The sequence below is a fragment of the Hippopotamus amphibius genome, chromosome 1 (genome assembly GCF_030028045.1).
Source record: "Hippopotamus amphibius kiboko isolate mHipAmp2 chromosome 1, mHipAmp2.hap2, whole genome shotgun sequence".
Taxonomy (NCBI): Eukaryota; Metazoa; Chordata; class Mammalia; order Artiodactyla; family Hippopotamidae; genus Hippopotamus; species Hippopotamus amphibius.
In genome coordinates this window covers 17,644,744-17,662,937 of record NC_080186.1, presented here as the reverse complement: position 1 = coordinate 17,662,937, position 18,194 = coordinate 17,644,744, and the positions used below count along the sequence as shown (strand labels likewise).

General features: G+C 52.1%; 1 protein-coding gene across 2 annotated transcripts in view; it reads right to left on the bottom strand.

The window, feature by feature from the left end:
• The window catches only part of EPHB2 (EPH receptor B2), a 184,316-nt gene that overhangs the window by 24,111 nt on the left and 142,011 nt on the right, over positions 1–18,194 (bottom strand). For both annotated transcript variants that reach the window (XM_057744188.1, XM_057744178.1), the window contains exons 5-6: positions 17,224–17,559; positions 399–523 (exon numbers count right to left, since the gene is read on the bottom strand). In XM_057744188.1, the coding sequence (XP_057600171.1) occupies positions 399–523; positions 17,224–17,559 (461 nt within the window). The remainder of the gene's footprint in view (positions 1–398; positions 524–17,223; positions 17,560–18,194) is intronic.

Genomic DNA, 18,194 nt, shown 5'->3' with positions numbered 1-18,194 from the left:
CCTGTATAGAAGCTCTCCTGAGCAGTTTCAAATCTCTGCTTCAGAATGGGTAAATGACTAGTTATTACTTAATAAATGCAGCTTTTGGAAAAACCAGTTCTTTCAGAACATCAGGCCCCAAGAAGTCAAGATGAAAGGGGTCTTGGTGGAGAAAGGGCTGTGAGCATTGCATTTTATTGAGATTGTGGCCTGATGCCCTAGACCAGAAAAGCAAGACTCGGAGAGGTCAAGGCAACCACCTGAGGTCACAGAGCCGGAGAGGAGTAGAGCTGAGGCCAATGCTCTTTCTGCTTTACCAGCATGCCTCGTCTTGCGGGATGGTAGAACCCCAGAACCCAGCCGGGGAGGGGGCCCTGCAGGAGGTGGGAGGTGAGGATAGCGCCTGGGAGCACAGGTACCTTCTCATAGTACTGCAGCTCGTAATCCAGGATGACGCCGTTGGGCTGGTCGGGCTGGGACCACGACAGGGTGATGCTGTCCACAGTGCGGCTCACCTGGTGCATGATGGACACGGCCGATGGAGCTGGAAGAGAGGTCAGGAGTCACGGGCGGGCACGAGGGGGTGCAGTTTCTGGCCCGACCTCAAAGGTGCCCAGACAGAGAGCTGTGGGACCAGAGAGGGGAAGGCATCTGGCCTAGGCCACACCGCCAGCCTGGGGAGCCAACAGGGTGCTGAGGGATCCCTGCAGGGCCACAGGTGCTGCTCTCATGGGGTACCTTCAGATTACAGATACTGACAACTCCAGCCATCCCTGGGGAAGCTCAGCCACATCAAGTCAAAACAGATGCACTGGGCCCCTTCTCTGGTCTGGACCCCTTCTCTGGTCTGGCCCCGAGTGGGTTGGATGAAATGTCATTCATTCTTTCTTGGTGCTTACAGTCTACTGAGCCAGGGGACGTACAGTCCCTAGACGTGGTGATGAGGCTCTGGGACAGGGAAGCAGAGAAGGTGGGAGATTCATTCATTCCTTCAACAAATTTGCAATGAGTGCCTCCTATGTGCAGGGATACTGCAGTGAATAAAAATGACTGCCCAAAATAAATCTATAAAAATAAATTCATAGCTACTACGGAAAACCATTTGGTGGTTCCTTAAAAAGTTAAACATAGAATTAGCATACAATCCAGCCATTCCACTCCTAATCATATACCCCAAAGAACTGAAAACAGGTGTTCAAGCAAATATTTGTACCATGAATGTTTACAGCAGTGCTATTCACAACAGCCAAAAGGTGGGAACAACCCAAATAAATGTCTGTCAACAGATAAATGGACAAATTGTGGTATACACATGTAACAGAATACTATTGTGGCATAAAAAAGGATACAGTACTGACACACACTACAATGAGGATAAACCTCCAAAACATGCTAAGCAGGGACTTCCCTGGTGGTCCAGTGGTTAAGATGCCGTGCTCCCAACGCAGGGGGCCGAGGTTTGAACTAGATCCCGCATGCCGCACCTAAGAGCCTGCGTGCCACAACTAAAGATCCTGCACGCCTCAGCTAAGAGCCTCCATGTCGCAGCTAAAGATCCCACATGCCACAACAAAGATCCTGCACATTGCTACTAAGACCCAGTGCAGCCAAATAAATAAATAAATATTTTTTAAAAACCACGCTACGTGGAAGATGCAAATTATATGGGCACACGTTGTATGGTCCCACTTATATGAAATATTCAGACTAGGTAAGGCGATAGAGACAGTAAGTAGATTGGTGGTTGTCAGGGGCTGGAGGAGGGAGCGTGGGGCATGCTGGGTCCGGGGTTTTCTTCAGGGGTGATGAAAATGTTTTGGCACTGGATACAGGTGGTAACTGCCCAACACTGTGAATATACTAAACGCCACTGAACTGTACACGTTAAAATGGTTAATTGCATGTTATGGGAATTTCACCCATCCCTCGCCACAGCCGTTCCTCATGGAGGGTGGTTAGACGAAGGAGACAAGATGTCAGCGGAGGCTGTGTTTAGTGCTAGAAGGACCCCTAGAAACAATTTAGTCCCATTCCCTCATTTTACAGATGTGGAAACTGAGGTCCAGAGAGGGTTGTGAGCTGCCCAAGATCACAGTGAGTTCAAGCTTGCAGCCCCTTCCTTGATTCCTTCTTTCACAGAGCACCCCACCTATGTCTTTTGCCTTCTTCTCAAATGGACCAAACCTGCACAAAGCATCTACTATGTGTTGCCATGGCCCTGGGCCCTTCACACATGTGTGTCCTGAGCTGACTGTCAGTGAGTGGGCTGTATCAGCTGCACCGACAGGTACAGGCCCTGAAGCTCAGAGCAGCACAGGGCCTCCTGAGATCACACAGACTGTCAGTGGGGGAGCTGGGGTTTGAACCCAGCTCTACCGCTCTGCAGAGCAGGGTTTGTCCATGATTCTTGACCTGGTCCTTCCCTATGGTGTGACTGGAGCAGAGCCCCCTCGCCTCTCTGGGCCTCAGGTTTTCATGGTGCCAGGACGGGCTGACGACTCAGCAGGGTGAGAGGAGCAGCTCCTGCAGTCTCTTCTGGCTCCTGGGCAGATCTGTGGCAAGTGGATGCCCTGTCTTGACCATCATGGTGATTCCTGAAGGAGACAGGCTGACCCTTCTCCTCCCACCCAAATCTGGCTTTGCAGGGGCTCTTGTCACACTGACATGAGCATGGGCCAGGGACTGGTAGGGACTCCTGGAGGATTCGTGCTTGGAGATGCCTCACCTGTTTCCTGCTCTGTCTCTGTCCCTTTGTCTCCAGGGTGGAGGGAGCTGTCTGTTGGTCAGAAGACCCAGGCTCTGCTCTCTGGCCTGCTGCTAACTGGCTGCGCAACCTTGGGCAAGCGGCCCCCCTCTCTGGACCTGGCTCCTCCTCTGCACCATGGGCACAGCTGGAAGATCCCTGAGATCGTGCAGCTCAAATGCTCCCTACCTGTCCTTCCTGGTGAGGCCTTGGCCTGGAGTCGGATCAGCCCAGGGCCCAGCGTGGGCCTGAGCAGGTCCGGGCTTCCCTCCAGCACCCCAAGGAGCTGTGGAAGATTGTCCCAAGACACCCCAGATGGGGTGGCACCACCCCAAAGAAAGACAGCCCCTGGTTCAGGTGTCCCTGAAGTACCCCTGTTCTCTCCACCCTCCCCCTCCCCCCAAAGGAGGGCTGCCTGTCCCTCAGCTTGGCTCCTTCCCTGCCGGGGGCAGCGGGCCTCCTGGGAAGATCAGGGACCTGGCTGCCTGCAGTTTCCTCCTTAGTCAAACAAAGAGACTCTGTCTTCCTTGTTCCCTCACCACTAACCATAGTTTATTGAGCACCTACTAATGCTGGGCACTGTGTTAAGCCCTTGACATACACGAACCCATTTAATCCTCACAACGACCTGTGAAGCAGACCTCCTTCAGCCCATTTTGCAGATGGGGAAACCGAGAATCACAGTCAAGTGACTTGTCTTAAGCTACATAGATAGTAAGCAGTGGGACAAAGCAACACATTCTCACGCTCCATGAAATCACTTGAAGAGCTGTAAGGGCTGTGTGTATGTGTATAATAGTAACAAGGATAAAGCCACTACCCTAATCCTTACTGAGCTCTTATTCTGTGCCAAGCCCTGTTCCAGGCGCTCAACACCTATTAACACCGCTGTAACACAGAATTCTCACAACTGCCCTGTGAGCTGCGGGCTATTAACATCCCTAGTTTATAGATGGAGAAACTGAGACAGGAGCTCTTCAGTGACCTGCTCAAGGGTCACGCAGCAAGGCAGTGGAGTGCTAGCCCTTGAACCTGGTGGCTCAGGCTCTTCACCAGTGCAGCCCTAATTGCCATGAGGTTAGCCCGGGTGCAGGTAAATGCTCATCGGAAATTAACAATGAAATTGCTAGACCCCTATGGAGTGTGGTCAGAGCTCACAGTGTCCTGGTTTCCTCATCTGTAAAGCGAGCCTAATGGCAACATGCCTTGGGAGCTGTTGTGAGGACAGATGAATGGAAGCATTTCAGGTGCTTAGTGTGGTGTCCGGCATGTGGTCAGCACTGTGAGTGTTCGTGGGTATCACTGGGCACTGGCCACTGAGCAGCTGACCTACGTCATTTTGTTTGATCCTCTCAACAACAGTATGGGGTGGGGGTTAATAGCTGCAATTTGCAGAAGACAAAACTGAGGCTCAGAGAGGCTCAGAGGTGACTTCCCTAAGGTCACATACTAGTGGGAAGCTGAGCTGCGCTTGGAGCTGCCCTGCCCCAGCTCTTTTCCCTGCTGACTCAGAGCTGGTCCTACTCTCTGTCCCCTCCCTCCCTGACCCTGTCTCTAGCCCCAGCCCCACCCCTCCCTCTGGAGCCACCTTTGTGTAGAGCTTGTTCTCCTGGACTTCCAGCGGGCCTGGCTCCTCTGTGAGGCTCGGGTTGTCTGTCTCTCTCCAGCCTGTCATAGTCAGTCCCCCATTGCAAACAATGAAATTAGTCCCTCTTGGAGTTTCACAGATCTGGACCAATCTGGGGGATCCTGGCTGGGGGCTTACCCTTCCCGCTGGCCCAGGAACCACTTCCCCTAGGCCTCTCCTAAGCTTCTCAGCCCCTCTCAGACAACACACAGCGCAGACACACTCAGGGGTTTTGTGTGTGCATGTGTGCGCGCGTGTGTGTGTGCGTGTGTGTGCGTGCGCGCGCGTGTGTGTGCACGCGTGCACACGCGCACGCACATGCACGCATGCATTCACACGTATGCCCGTGCTCTAGGAAATCAATGAGGATGCTTTAAACTCAGCCATTAGGGATTCGAGGAGGGATGCCTCCTGCCCCTGCCTCCAAGGGTCTGAGGATAATTCTGGTGTGAGGGGCTGGAAGAGGTCATCTCCCGGGCTCCGTGGAATGCTGGGATCCCTCACCAAGGTGGGAGGGGTTTGCATGTGGTGGGGGGCATGCTGCCACTGCATATCTGTGGAGCATCAGACATGCACTGGGCCCGCAGGGATGGGTGAGGAGTATTCTCATTAAGCTACTGCTATGTGCATTTACCTGGTGCTTCTTGCTGAGAACTGTAGAATGTTCAGCTGAGGCAAGTCCCATCCAGCCCCGAGAAGGGCAGTCTAGCTTAGCGGTTGGGAGCCCAGAGGTCGAATCAGACAAACTTGCCAGCAACTCCCTACTCCTCCTGTCCTCAATATTGTGACCTCGAGCAAGTTCTCTTAACCTCGCTGTGCCTCAGTTTCTACACCTGTGCACTGGGCACCCTTACCTGGCAAGGATGCCGTGAGGATGAAAGGAGAAATGCAGGTAAAGGTTTAAGTGTGATGCCCAGCACCACCAGGAGGGGGATATTATTAAGAATATTTCAAGAGAGTAGAATGGTATCCAGGGCTGGGGGTTGGAGGAAGTGAGGAGATGTTGGTCAAAGGTACAAACTCCCAGCTGTAAGATGAACGTGCTGGGGGACCTCTGTACAGCAGTGACTACAATTAATAATACTGTATTATATACCTGAAAGTTAAGAGAGTATATCTTAAATATTATCAACACACACACACACTCACACACACGTAATTATGTGAAGGGATGGAGGTGTTAACTAACCTTACTGAGGCAATCATTTTGTAATATACCTGTGTATCAAAATATCACACTGTACTCAAACTTGCATATGATCTATGTCAATAATATCTCAATAAAGCTGAAAAAAATTTCAATCCAGAGTCACTAGGGGGCTGGCATGGTGCTGGGTGCTGGGACCCAAGAGAGGAAACTCTCAGGGTCTCTGCCTTCCACGGGGACACAGTCTAATGGAAAAGGCATATTCGTTTCAGCCCAATGCTGGGCACTGTGCTAGGCACTGGAGAAGTCACGAGACTTGGACTTGGTGTGGAGCTCCTGATTCCAAGCCCCCGTCTTGGGACTCAGCTAAGGTGATCCAGTCCCAAGCAGGGGTGAAGCTGCTCCCTCCATATCTCTCCCTGCGATTTCACCTCCCAGCAATGGAGGTGAAAGTGGTAGCATGTGTCCCTACAGATTACTGCACTTTTCTGACTTGAGGGGGAGTAAGGAGATGACCAGAAGACTTTGTTAAAACTCACATTGCTGGGCACCTCCCCCTGCTCCCAGAGATTCTGATTCAGCTTGTCTGGCATGGGGCCTGAGAATCTGTAGTTCTAACAAGCTCCCAGGTGATGCTGGTGTTGCCGGCCTGTGGACCACCCTTTGAGGAGTAGTGGATTCAGGGCCAGAGAAGGGAAGTTACTTGTGTAAGGTTACATAGCAGGTAGAGGTGGGCCCAGGACTAGAGCCTAGATCAGCTGAGTCCTGGTCTAGATTTTCCACCCACCATGGTACTTTTCACAGCCTGCCTTCTGCCCGAGACGGCCCCTCTCATCTGCCCAGGCTAGACCATTCCTCTGGGGCCCGCAGGCTCAGAGAGTCTTGACGCAGTGGTACAAGTAGTTTCAGGAGAGGACAGGGATGGGGCAGCTGAGGCAGGTGGGCACCAGACTTCCAGGCCTAGAAGTTGCTTTGTCCCAAAGGCACTGGGGAGCCACAGAAGGACTGCAGTAGGGGTGGCACCCTGCTCCTTAACTAAAACACAAGCTTGTTATCCGGACAACCCCTAGATGCCCCGTGATGTCTTAAAAAAAGCGGGATGGGGGGGAAGACCCCATAGCTAACACCTGACACTTCCCTTGTTCGCGCTACGCCAGGCACTTTTCCAAATGCTTTACATCCAATAACTCATTTAACATTCATAGCAACCCTATGAGGCTGGTATTATTGTTATACCTGTTTTATAGATGAGGAAACGAAGGCACTGAGGTATGAGGTAACTTGCCCAAAGTTACCAAGCAGTGGAGCTGGGATTTGAATCCAGGTCCACCCAGGTCCAACATCTCCTTTTCCCTTCCAGTGGCTGCAGCTGATGCAGGCTGACCACAGGGGTCTGGAAACCAGTGGGCCTCAGAGGGTTTCTGGGGACAGCATGGTCCGGCTCCCGTCCTGCTGCTGCAAAGCTAACTCCATCTGGCTCTGGCTGACTCTCCTCACCCACCACCCACCCAGGGCCGCCCTAGCTCTGGGCGCTCAGCTCTTGGTGGAGGCAGGTCCCCCACGGCCATGGGGGTCTGGGCTTGGTGGGCTTAGCCGGCAGGCTTGGGTTACAGGCAGCTAACCCCAGCTCTGATCCCATAAGCTCTGTAACCCTGGGTGTGGCAAGGAGGAGGCATTTGCTGGGAAGATGATCAAGGCGGGCCAGTGAGGGCTGAGCAGGGCTGGCCTTTCTCCTGGAATCCAGGGGGATTAATGATGGAGAAAAGGGAACAGCTGCATGTTCTCCCATCCCTCCTGCTGCCTGCCGCCCACCCTGAGGTGTCAGGTTTCCCTGTAAGTTGGTCTTTGGGGAATTCTGGTATTTTCAATTACCAGCCGGGCACACCGGCACGGGGGATGGGGTCAGTGGCGCCCCGTGCCCCCTACATGGAGATGGAGCCCCAGGGAGCAAGCACAAAAGAGGCTCGTGGTCAAGAGGGGACGGGGGAGGGGCCTGAACAGTTCGGGGCGGGGTGGGGGGGGGTGGGGATGGGGGGGAGCAGGTGCTCAGGGGCCCTGCTGCCCCCAGCAAGCCCTGGGGGAGATCCAGTCTCTTCATCAGCTGAGACTTGGGGACATAGCCTTCCCACTGTGTGCCTCCTTCCCCTTCAGGGCATGAAGGGGTAGAAGGAGGTGGTCTTCAGGGTTTTCTGGGACTAGGAAGTCAGGAGGCCTGTGAGCCTGGCAGGAAGTCAGGAGCCTGGATGCTGCAAGACAGTGTGGGTTCGGGTCTCACTCAGCTTTGTCTCCCCAGCCCTGAGTTCTAAGGAAGGAGACCCCCCACTCGACTTTACCCTTACACCAGAAGACCCCATGAGCTCAGAGGGAGTGGGCAGGAGTCGCTGGCACTGGGCAGTCAGAGACCCCACCCCAAGCTCCAGACTCTCAGACCCTGCTTCCTCCCTGACACCTTCACTCCCCAGGGCAGCCCTCAGTGGCTTCCACCGCACCAGGAATAAAACACAGGTGCTCCACGTGGCCTGCCAGGCCCCCTGGTCCCAAGCACCACCCACACTGGCTGCCTCTCTGTTCCCGATCACACTGAGGTCATTCCTTTCTTGGCATCTTGGTCCCATGGTGCTTCTGCCTGGAAACCTCCTCACCTAAATCTTCCATGGCCAGCACCTCCTCTTCATTCAGGTCTCAGCTAAACCCACACCTTCTCAGAGAGGCTTCCCTGACCACCACCCCTGCTCCAGTCACTCACCATCCCACACTCTCCTTTATAGCGCTAACACTGTCTTTTCTGCAGGCAGGGACCTTGCATCTCTTATTCAGTCTATCTGCAGTGCCTGGAACAGTGTGTGGCTCAGAGTAGGCGCTTGGTCAATATTTAGTGGAGGAAGGAAGAAATGGAGGAAGGAAGGGAGGGAGGGCGGGCTCTCGTTTTTTAGCCCTTTCAGGAACCTGGCTGAGTCCACTGACCTTGGGGCCTGGACGCTGAGCATGGCCTCAGGCAGTAGCCAGAAGGCAGCATGGCTTGTATGATAGTCACTTACAATTCACTCTTCCTCAGACCCTGTGCCCACCTGTGATCTGACTTGCTGCCGTGACATGGGGCCTCTTGCTGACCAGCCGGCCTGCAACACCATAACTGTTTATTATTGTGTTTGCATCCTCCAGGGTCTGAGGCAGGAACACTTTACCCGTGATAGGCCTCTTAACAATTTCCAGCTGATAATGGGATAGCTGTTTTGAGTGCTTGTCTCTTAAACCTGCAGCAATGCAGTTAACTCCTGATGATTCAACTGCGATTCTGGGTGACCTGATGCTATCTCTCACAACAGAATTTCCACAAATAAAACTCTTCCAGAAAATGGGCCTTTGTTTCTTTCTGTTAGGGCCAAAGCTCTTAGAGAGTGGTATGGGACAGAAAAAAGGAAAAGCTGACAAATGATGCTAGGGTGGCACTTTTCCTCATAGAAACTAGGTGTTCTGAGGCCTAGAAAGTTTGAGAAACACAGAGTTCTAGACCCTTGCTTATAGACTGCACACTCCTTCATTCAAGGCTCTAAGAAGTCCTATAGGGGAGAAACCCAGTTAACCTAGTTTAACCTGGCAGTCTCAGTCTCATTTAGCCCCAGAGCCCCCTTTTCACATAATAGTTATTGTGTTTTGGAACTAGCAATCTGAGGAACATATTTTGGAGGGAGAAAAAAAGTGGGTCCAGGAAATACTATTATTTACTATTATTTTTTTCTTAAACTTGAAGGTGCTGTACAATTGGATGGAGTCCATTTTACAAATGAGGAAAGTGAGAATCACATCAAGTCTCTTGCCCAGGGTGCCCCAGCTCACAAGCAGCAGGGCTGGGATCAGGACCCAGGCCTGCCTGATTCGAAAGCCCAGGTCAGTTTTTTCTCTCCCTGATTGCCTGGCCCTGTCCACAAGTGGAATATGAGCAGGCTGATGCCAGACCCTGGGCTTTGTGCTGCGGAAACTTTCAATGGCCCACCTCCTAGTGGGCTGCTGAACCATCCTGATCTCAGCTGAGGCTGCCCAGTGGGACCCAGTCCCAAGCCAGCATCTGGATTAGCCAGGTGGCAAGAGCCTGGGCCTCGAGTCAGGCAACCTACCTCATCCCTCTGTGGGGACAGTGGCAGGGATGTTGGGAAAGTTAAATGAAGACCTGCATGTAAAGTGTTTACTTGGCCCAGAGTAAGGGATCAGGGGACATCAGCCATGTGTAGCTGTCTGGCTGCTCAGACTCTCAAACAGCACCGTGAGTAGCTGAGTGCTCAGCAAAGCACCATGAATGGTGGCGGTAATGGTGGAAGAGGGGAGAAGAGGCAGCATCCAGGGTACAGGTCCCTGCTCTCCTATGCCCAGGTGACTGTGTGACTTCATGCAAGTTACTGCTCTCTCTGAGCCCAGGCTCCTCACCTGTAAAATGGGTTGTGCAGACAGTACCCACTGCCTACCAAATATCCATTCTTTCTTTCTCAAATTAACAAAATCCTGGTTCTTAGCTGGGCACATTGTGCCCAAATAAAAGACTACATTTTCCCACATTCTCTGGCAGCTAGAAGTGGCTGTGTGACAATGTGCTTGCCAATGAGCTATAAGCTAAAATATGGGACATCTAGGAAGTCTCCTTAAAAGGGAGGGGCCCTACTCTTGTCACTTTCCTTCTTCCATTGGGCTGGCTGGGACATGGATGGGCTGGCTGGGACATGGATGTGATAGCTGGAGCTCTTGCAGCTATTTTGGCCCATAAGGATAAGATGCTGCATGCTTAGGAGCCTGGATCCCTAATGATTCCATGGAGTTGCCCTAACTCCTCCTAACTTCCAACATCCTTTACACACAAGAAAAATAAATCTCCATTTGGTCTAAGCCACTGTGGTAGACTGGTTGTATTAATTGCCTCTCTGTATCTACACCCGTTGCCCTGTAATTTGGGTAATCCGTCTCTGACTCTGACTCTGGGCTTGGCCAATGGAATGTAAGCAAACAGGATATAAGCAGAGGCTTGAAAAAGCCCTTGCATGGATCTGCTGGCTGTCTAGGTGCCCTGGCTGACCTACTGGAGGCTGATCCATGGAGCAGAGTTGTTGTCCCAGTTGTCCCCACCAGGGTCATTCCTGACCAGCCCACAGCACTCAACCCCAAACATGCAACAGAGCCCTGACAAAATCCAAAGAGCTGCTGAGCGACCCAGAGTAGCTGGAGCGCAAACACATGAATGCTCCCTGCCGAGACCCATCCATCTAGGAGACTCACGTGCTAGGTAAGTGCTTCTTGCTTTTACGCCATCGCTTTTGCAGCTGATGGTTAAATAGCATTACTGTGGCAGCGGCTATCTGTTATTTTTCTTCCTGTTATACAGACAGACAAACCCATCTTAGCTGATAGTCTAGGCGGGCCATGCCTCCCCTGCAGAATGGTTGGGAGGATCAAAGAGGACAACGCATGCAGAGGGCTCGGCCCGGGGAGGGAAGTGCCCTCTCTCTCTCTCTTCCTTTCCCCAGGCATGGGCCTCACTGGGGGCTCTCTTGTCCTGTCTCTTTCTGATCCTCTCCGCCCCCAGGAAGAGAAGTAGGTGAGTACATGCTGATGCCAGTTCTAGAGACCAGCCACTGTGTGCCCGCTCCATAGGAGGGCGGAAGGATCAGAGGAGAACATGGCTGGCAGAAAGGGCTTTGGGAAGTTGAAAGTTTTTCCATGAGAAAGCCATGTGGAGCGGTGTCACGGAGAGAGGCTGGGACACCCGGCCAGGGTGTTAGGGACCAGCTCTGCCAAGTATGATCTTGGGCAGCCACTTTAGGAATCTCTCTGGGCCTCCGTTTTCCTCTCTATAAAAGGAGGTGTTTGCACTGGATGAATGCTGATGTGCTTTAATTTGTGCACGTGATAGGCAGAATAGCCCCCAAAGATGTCACGACCTAATCCCGGAATCTGTGAATACGTTTTCTTACATGGCAAAAGAGACTTCGCAGATGTGATTAAGGTTATGGCCCTTGAGATGGGAGATTATCCTGGATTATCCAGGTAGACCTAATCTAATCACTTGAGTCCTCAGAAGAGGAGAATCTTTCCCAGATGAGAGTCAGACCAGAGAGCAGGAGTGTGAGGGGGACTCGATGCTCTCACACTTGCATGGGGCACCCTGAGCAAGGACCGGAGAGAGGCCCCTGGGAGGTAGAGGACCTCCCAGCTGACAGTCGGCAAGGAAACGGAGACCTCACTCCTAAAAACACACGGAGCTGAATTCTGCTAATGCCCGAATGAGCGAGGAAACAGATCGTCCCTTAGAGCCACCGCAGGGAACACAGCCCTGCTGACATTTAATTTTAGCCTGATGAGATCCAGACTAGACTTCTAACCCATGGAACTGTAAGATAAGAACCACATGTCATTGTAAGTTGCTAAGTTTGTGGCATTTTGTTGTAGCAGCAATAGGAAACTAACACCTTCTGATTTCATTTTAAGCCTAACTGCCATCTATCGTGCCTGGCACTTTGTCCATATTTTTACTAACCTGGCAACCATCTTGCAGAGCTGGCATGATGGAAGCACTCCCATTTGGAAGGTGAGGACTCCAAGGCTCAGAGAAGTAAGGTTCCCTAGACCACGTGATCACATAGCTTGGAAAGGGGCGTGCTGGATGAGGGCGGAATTTGTCAGGTTTAGCAGTGATGCCTTTTTTTCTCATACGACCCCTTAAGACATGATGATGAGGGATCTTCCTAACTGGTCAGTCAGTATGGGTGGCCCCAAAGACTGCATTTGCTCAGCCAGGCTGTGGCGTGGCAAGTCCAGGCTCACAGCTTGCCCCACCTCTGTAGAAGGCTTGGCTCCAGCTGACACGGGGCCCTGAGGATGCAGTGATGTAATTATTTAGGCTCTGCCAGTGACTTGCCTGGTGGGCAAGTCATTTAACTCTTAACACCTTGCTTTCCTTACCTGTGAGACAGGAGAAGACTAGGACCCACTGAGTTTGAGGAGATTCATTACCCAGGACTTGGTATCTGGCAAATAATATACACTGGCCAAATGTGAGCTGTTATTATGATTAGAGTGAATATAGAATGATCTCTGCTTTTTGAGTGCCTACCATCCCAGGCAGCCTGTGAGGCACCTTGAGAACACGGGCTCAAAGCCTCACAGCATCCCACAAGGAGGGGGTAGCAATGCCCACGGGGAAGATGCGATCGGACTCGGGCTAAGTGACTTGTCCGGGGCTACGTGCCGGTGAGCAGCGAGGCTTGATTCAAAGCCAGGTTTGTTTGCCTGATTCCAAAGCCCAGACCCTTCCCTCCACCCCTAGGACCAAGCAGAGGTCTGGCTCTTCAGGGCTTGCTTGAGGTGAAAGTGTGTCCGCTGCAGCCCTGGAGGCAGCCCCTAGCACGAGCCTCGCATTGCTGAAATGCTGCCTGCACCCAGGTCTGCATGGCTGCCTCTGCCTTGTCATTCGGATCTCAGCTTACACCTCACCTCCTCAGCGAGGCTCTCCTCTGATCCTCTGATACCCACCCCGAGGCTCGCCCTCCCCCTCCCGCCTGTCTCTGTGTTGTCTTGTTTGTTTGTGTTGGGGACCATGGACGCTGCACAGTCAGACTGAACCCTGTGTCTGCCCCTTCCCAGCTGAGTGAGCCCAGTCACGTGCTTGACCTCTCCCAATGCCATTTCCTTATCCTTCGAGCGGGGATACGCAGTCCAGCCTGGCCTCCTGTCTCTGGGGGGCCCCGGAGAGGACGGTGAGCACAGGCGGAAAGGCATTCTGGAGTGGCTGAATGTGGTTCGAAGGCCGCATGAGGCTTTATGAAGTCAGAAGACAGCTCTGGCCCTAGTGAATGCCAAGGGATTGCGAACAAGGCCCAGTCACTTGTTCAAAAGAAATACTTTTTCCTTTTAAGGCCATAAGCCAGATATTTATATATTGAATTTTAGGGTCTGATTAAAACTGAGCACTGAATGCATTTGTCTGGAAATCAAGTCCCCAGTCTTGTTTTCCAGCCTCTTCGTACTTCTCCACGCCCCACCTCACTCCATGCTTCTCTGGACCCCTTGACAATTGCTCTCCAAGCACACACTGTGGTGTGCCCCTGTCTAGGCGCCAGGAAAACCACAGTGAGGGAAGGGAGACTCACTGTGAACCACTGAATGGTGATGGTGGGGAGACAGGAACGAAATGATCAAAGACATGAAGCTAAAGTCTCAGCCACAGGAACTTGAGAGCCATGGTGCTTGGGGCACGTGACCAGGTCAGGTCAGTGAAGATGAGCTAAGGTCAAAAGGAAAGGGGAACGGGGCAAAGCATTCCAAGCAGTGGGAACAGCATGTACAAAGACCCTGTGGTAGAGGTGTTTGCTGCCTTGGAGGAAGAGAAAGGAGAACTCTCCCTCCAGCCTGCTTTTTGCACTTCCTTCTCCTAGGAAAACTTCTTCCCTGCATGATTCCATTTCTGCTTATTAGAAGCCTCTCTGTTTTTCAAAGCTAAGCTCAAATGCCTCCTCTTCCAGGAAGCCTTCAATGGCATGCCTTTCTCCCATTCCCCAGGAGGAAATGATTTCTCCTGCCTGTGATCTCCCTCACCTCACAGACCCTTCCTTGGGTCCTCATTCATGCTGCTTTGTATGTAAACTCTGTCCCTGTCTCATCTTCCCAACCAGGGCATAAATCCTCAATGGCAGGAACTGTGTGTCTTCTCCAGCGTAGACCTGGAGTCACATGGTCCTGGGTTTAAATCCTAGTTGAGGTCATTTGGTAGCAGAACTTTTCATAAATGACTCTTGGGCCTCTGTTTCCTCCTCTAGCAAAGGTGGATAATGTGGTGAGGGTGTATGTGGCTGCACAGCCCCCAGCTGGGCTCTGGGTGTCTATGAGAGAGTGGGGCTTGTCTAGGAGCTTGGAACAAAGAGGAGGGGGAAAGGGTGGTTAGGGCCCAGAAAGCCTCAGGGCTTCATGGGCTTACAGGGGCTTGGACTCAAACCTGACTTTCCAAAATTTGTCTGATGGTAAGAAACACGTGAGCCACTTGTTAAAAATGCTGATTCCCAGGGCTTATTCCTGGAGTTCTGATTTGGCAGGTCTGGGGTGGGGTCAGGGGACCTGTGTTGTGAAAAAGCTCTGATAGAGTTCTGATGCACAATTTGGTGGGAAAATTGAGGCCCAGAGGGAGGAAGTGATTTTCTTGAGTGCAATAGGCTGGATGGGTGATCTCAGCTCTGTCTGTCTTGTTACAGGATCACGCACCCATGCCCTTTGCCAAGGAGCCCTGCAGGGTGTGTTCACTGTGGGCGACTGCCACCGGCAATGGCATGGGTTTATGTGGCCTGGCTTGGCTCAGCCACTTGTGTTCCCACCATTCACCACAAGAGAAATAAGCCTGGGGGGCTGCTAGTCCAAGGAGAATGAGGAGACATATGGAACAGACCGAATCCAGCCCACATTCTGGAGCTCTGCCCAGCTCAGAGGACCTGTGCAGATTAGCTAAACCCTAGCTGACCCACAGACTAGTGAATAAGAAAATAAATGTTGCTATTATAAAATACTGGGTTTGGGGGTGGTTTTGTTATGCAGCATTATTGCAGCAATAACTGCCCAATACACTCAAGTCACATAGAAAATGAATGACAAAACTGGGATTCAAACTCAGATCTCCTGCTCCTAACCCTGGGCTTGTTCCTCACTGCTTCTCCCTTTCAATCCTGAGGGCTCTCCCTGCACCCCCTCTCTTGGAGCCCTTGCTTCCACTCTGCCCTATCTCTATTCTCTGGGAACTTCCAGTTCTAGACAGGAGGGGTCCATCCTAGCAGCCCTTGCTGCTAATAAGCTGATCCTTGTTAAATAGGCAGTTCGACGCTCAGGGCTCCCAAATGGATGCAGAGGAGGCCTCCATAGCTAGGGAAAGAATTCCAGGGGCTCTGGGGAATTCTAGCTTCTCCCAAGTGAAACGAGTTCCCTTGCCTCCACCCCCACTAGGAGCCTGGGCTTCCCTACCTCCGAGCTTTGTCAAGCTGGAGAGAGTCACAGCTGAGGTTTCATAATCTGCCAGGTGTCTTTGCTAACAGCTGCTGGCTTTGCAGGGTTCTCTCAGACTGAATCAGTTCCATCCCAACCCCAATCCGAGGGGGGCTTCAATGTACCCACAGGCCTGCAAGTGCTGCAGCACACGCTCATAAATGTGCTCTCTGGGCCCAGCAACACCATGAACGCTCACAAACAAAACCATACTTTTTCTCAGACACAATCACACAGACAGGTGGGGGGGGAGTCGAGGGAGGGAGGGAATACGTGGATATGTGTATAAAAACAGATGATTGAACTTGGTGTACCCCCCAAAAAATAATAAATAAATAAATAAAATTAAAAAAAAAAAAGCACCCCTCAACCAGGTGGAGCTGGTTGCCCCTTCTCCTTCTGTGTCCTTGTGCATTCCCTTCCTTCTTCTCGGATTCCATTTGTTTCTACTGTTCCCTTCAAAATTCTGTTAGCCTTTCAAACTGCAGGTCAAATCCTTCCCCCTCCAGCAAGCCTTCCTGGATCTCCATCTCTGGATCCTGAGTGCTTACTGTGTGGGCCCCACCTGGCATCAGAAAGATAAGCTGGGCAGCGCACTCACTTTCTGTCCTGGAGTTTGACCTCCCTTGGCTCTACTTAGATGGGCCCAGACCAGGCTCACAGCAGGGGCACATTCACAGTGCCAACCATAGAGTCTTCTGCAGGAACCACAGAAACCACAAGGTCCTTGAAAATCTCACGTGGCCCTTGGGTGGGGATAAGGCTGGGAAGAGTCTCCTGGACCTGGCCATTTGGAAGTCCCAGGTGACCCTGAGGACAGTGGCTTTGGTGGAGAGGTAGGGCCGGAAGCCTGAGTGCAGTGGAGTGAAGAGGGGATGGGGGGAGGTGGTGAGAGTGCATCGTTTGGCAACTTTTTCTGTTGTAAAGGAAAAGGGCAAATGATGGGGGGGGGGGGGGGGGGCGGGGCGCATGGGATCACACAAAGGATTATTACAGGTGAGCCTGGAGAGAAGAGTTTGCTGGAGTTAGACTCGGAGGGGGCTGAAGGTTCAGAGAAAGCACCTGCAGAAACTGCTAGATGTCCACGGAAGTCTGTCTCCCCAACTTCCACTGCAGTGGAGGTTTAAGTTAGCTTGGGAGAGATTACATCTCCCATCCTCCTCTGTGGCTCGGTGAGGCCACGTGACCAAGTTCTTTCCAGCGGACCAAGCCCAGGAGCGATGGGTGCCACTTCTGCCTACCTGGTTTAAAACAGATTGGTGCCCTGGGTCTTCTGTCTCTCCCCCTCCTGCAGGCTAGAGCGCAGACAAAACTGCAACTCAGCTTTAACCAAATGGACAAGGAGCATGGAGGCTGGTGAGACAAAATGCAAGGAACCCAGGCCCCTGAATCTCCAAGTGGATCAGAGCTACCCTGCTGACCTGGACTACTCACCTCTGGACTCTTACATGTGTCCTTTAAGCCCCCGAACACTGGGCCCTTTTGTTATAGCAGCTTTACTTTCACCTTCAATAATACACACTCAACAAATGCCAGCAATGATTATAAATGCCACTACAGTGGAGAGTTTACTCTCCCAGGTGGCTGGATCACATGAACAGCCTTGGAAAAGAGGAAACCACTCCACAGATGTGAGGGAGTCTTTAACGAGGGCTGGCAGGATACCCATTTGGCACAGCATGGCGCGGAGCTGCCCCTGGAGCTTGCATTGGACGTGCTTACCTGCCTGGTTGGTGGTGATGTTCACGGAGGCAAACTGTGGTGAGAAGGGGCTCTGGTCGGTGACACCGTTCACGGCCTGGATCTCGAAGGTGTACTGGGTGTGGGCCAGCAGGTCACTGATGTAAATGCGTGGCTCAGTCAGGCCCAGCTGGCGGGGTGCGTACTGCACGTTGTCCCCACAGCGGGTGCAGGCGCCCCGGCCTGAGCCACAGCTCTTACAGATGATGTTGTAGACAAGATCCTCACGGCCTCCCGAGTCTCGGGGCGGGGTCCACTCTAGCATGAGTGAGGTCTCGTTGACACTGGAGATCACGGCCTGGGGTGCAGAGGGGATGGCTGGGGAGGGGGAAAAGTGTTGGTCAGTGGTGGCTGTAGGGGTATGTTCCCCAAGAGACTCCTCTGTGCCCACTGCCCTGGCTCCATCCTAGGCCTCCCAAAAGGTTTCCTCCAAATCCTTTCTCCTCTCCAGCCAACAGGCATGTTTCTAGAATATAACTCTCATCCTGGTGTACACATCTGCTTAAACCTTTCTCCCCAGACTCCACCTTCCTAGGTGTTCCCTACTAGGGACAGTCTTTTTGTGTTGGGGATTATAGCCACACATCTATTTCCTGTTTTTCCTTATAACCCAACTTTATTCAGGGTGGCAACTACACCCAGCTAAACACTGTATTTCCCAGCCTCCTGTGATTAAGTGCTGACCACTGATATACAGAAATTGCTGGTTAGGATTTTTTTTTAAAAAGCAGACAGCTGTAGAATATCCTTTTGTCCCTTTCCTTTTTTCTGCTGCTGAGAATGTGTGTGATGGCTGGAGCTTCAGCAGCAATGTTGACTATAATGTGACCTGAAGGGTGGAAACCACACGTTACAGATGGAAGAGCAGAAGAAAGTGCTGGGACTCAGGGAACTTCATGGATTTACCACACTACCCCAGAGCTGCCTATCTTTGGATTTCTATTATGTAAGAG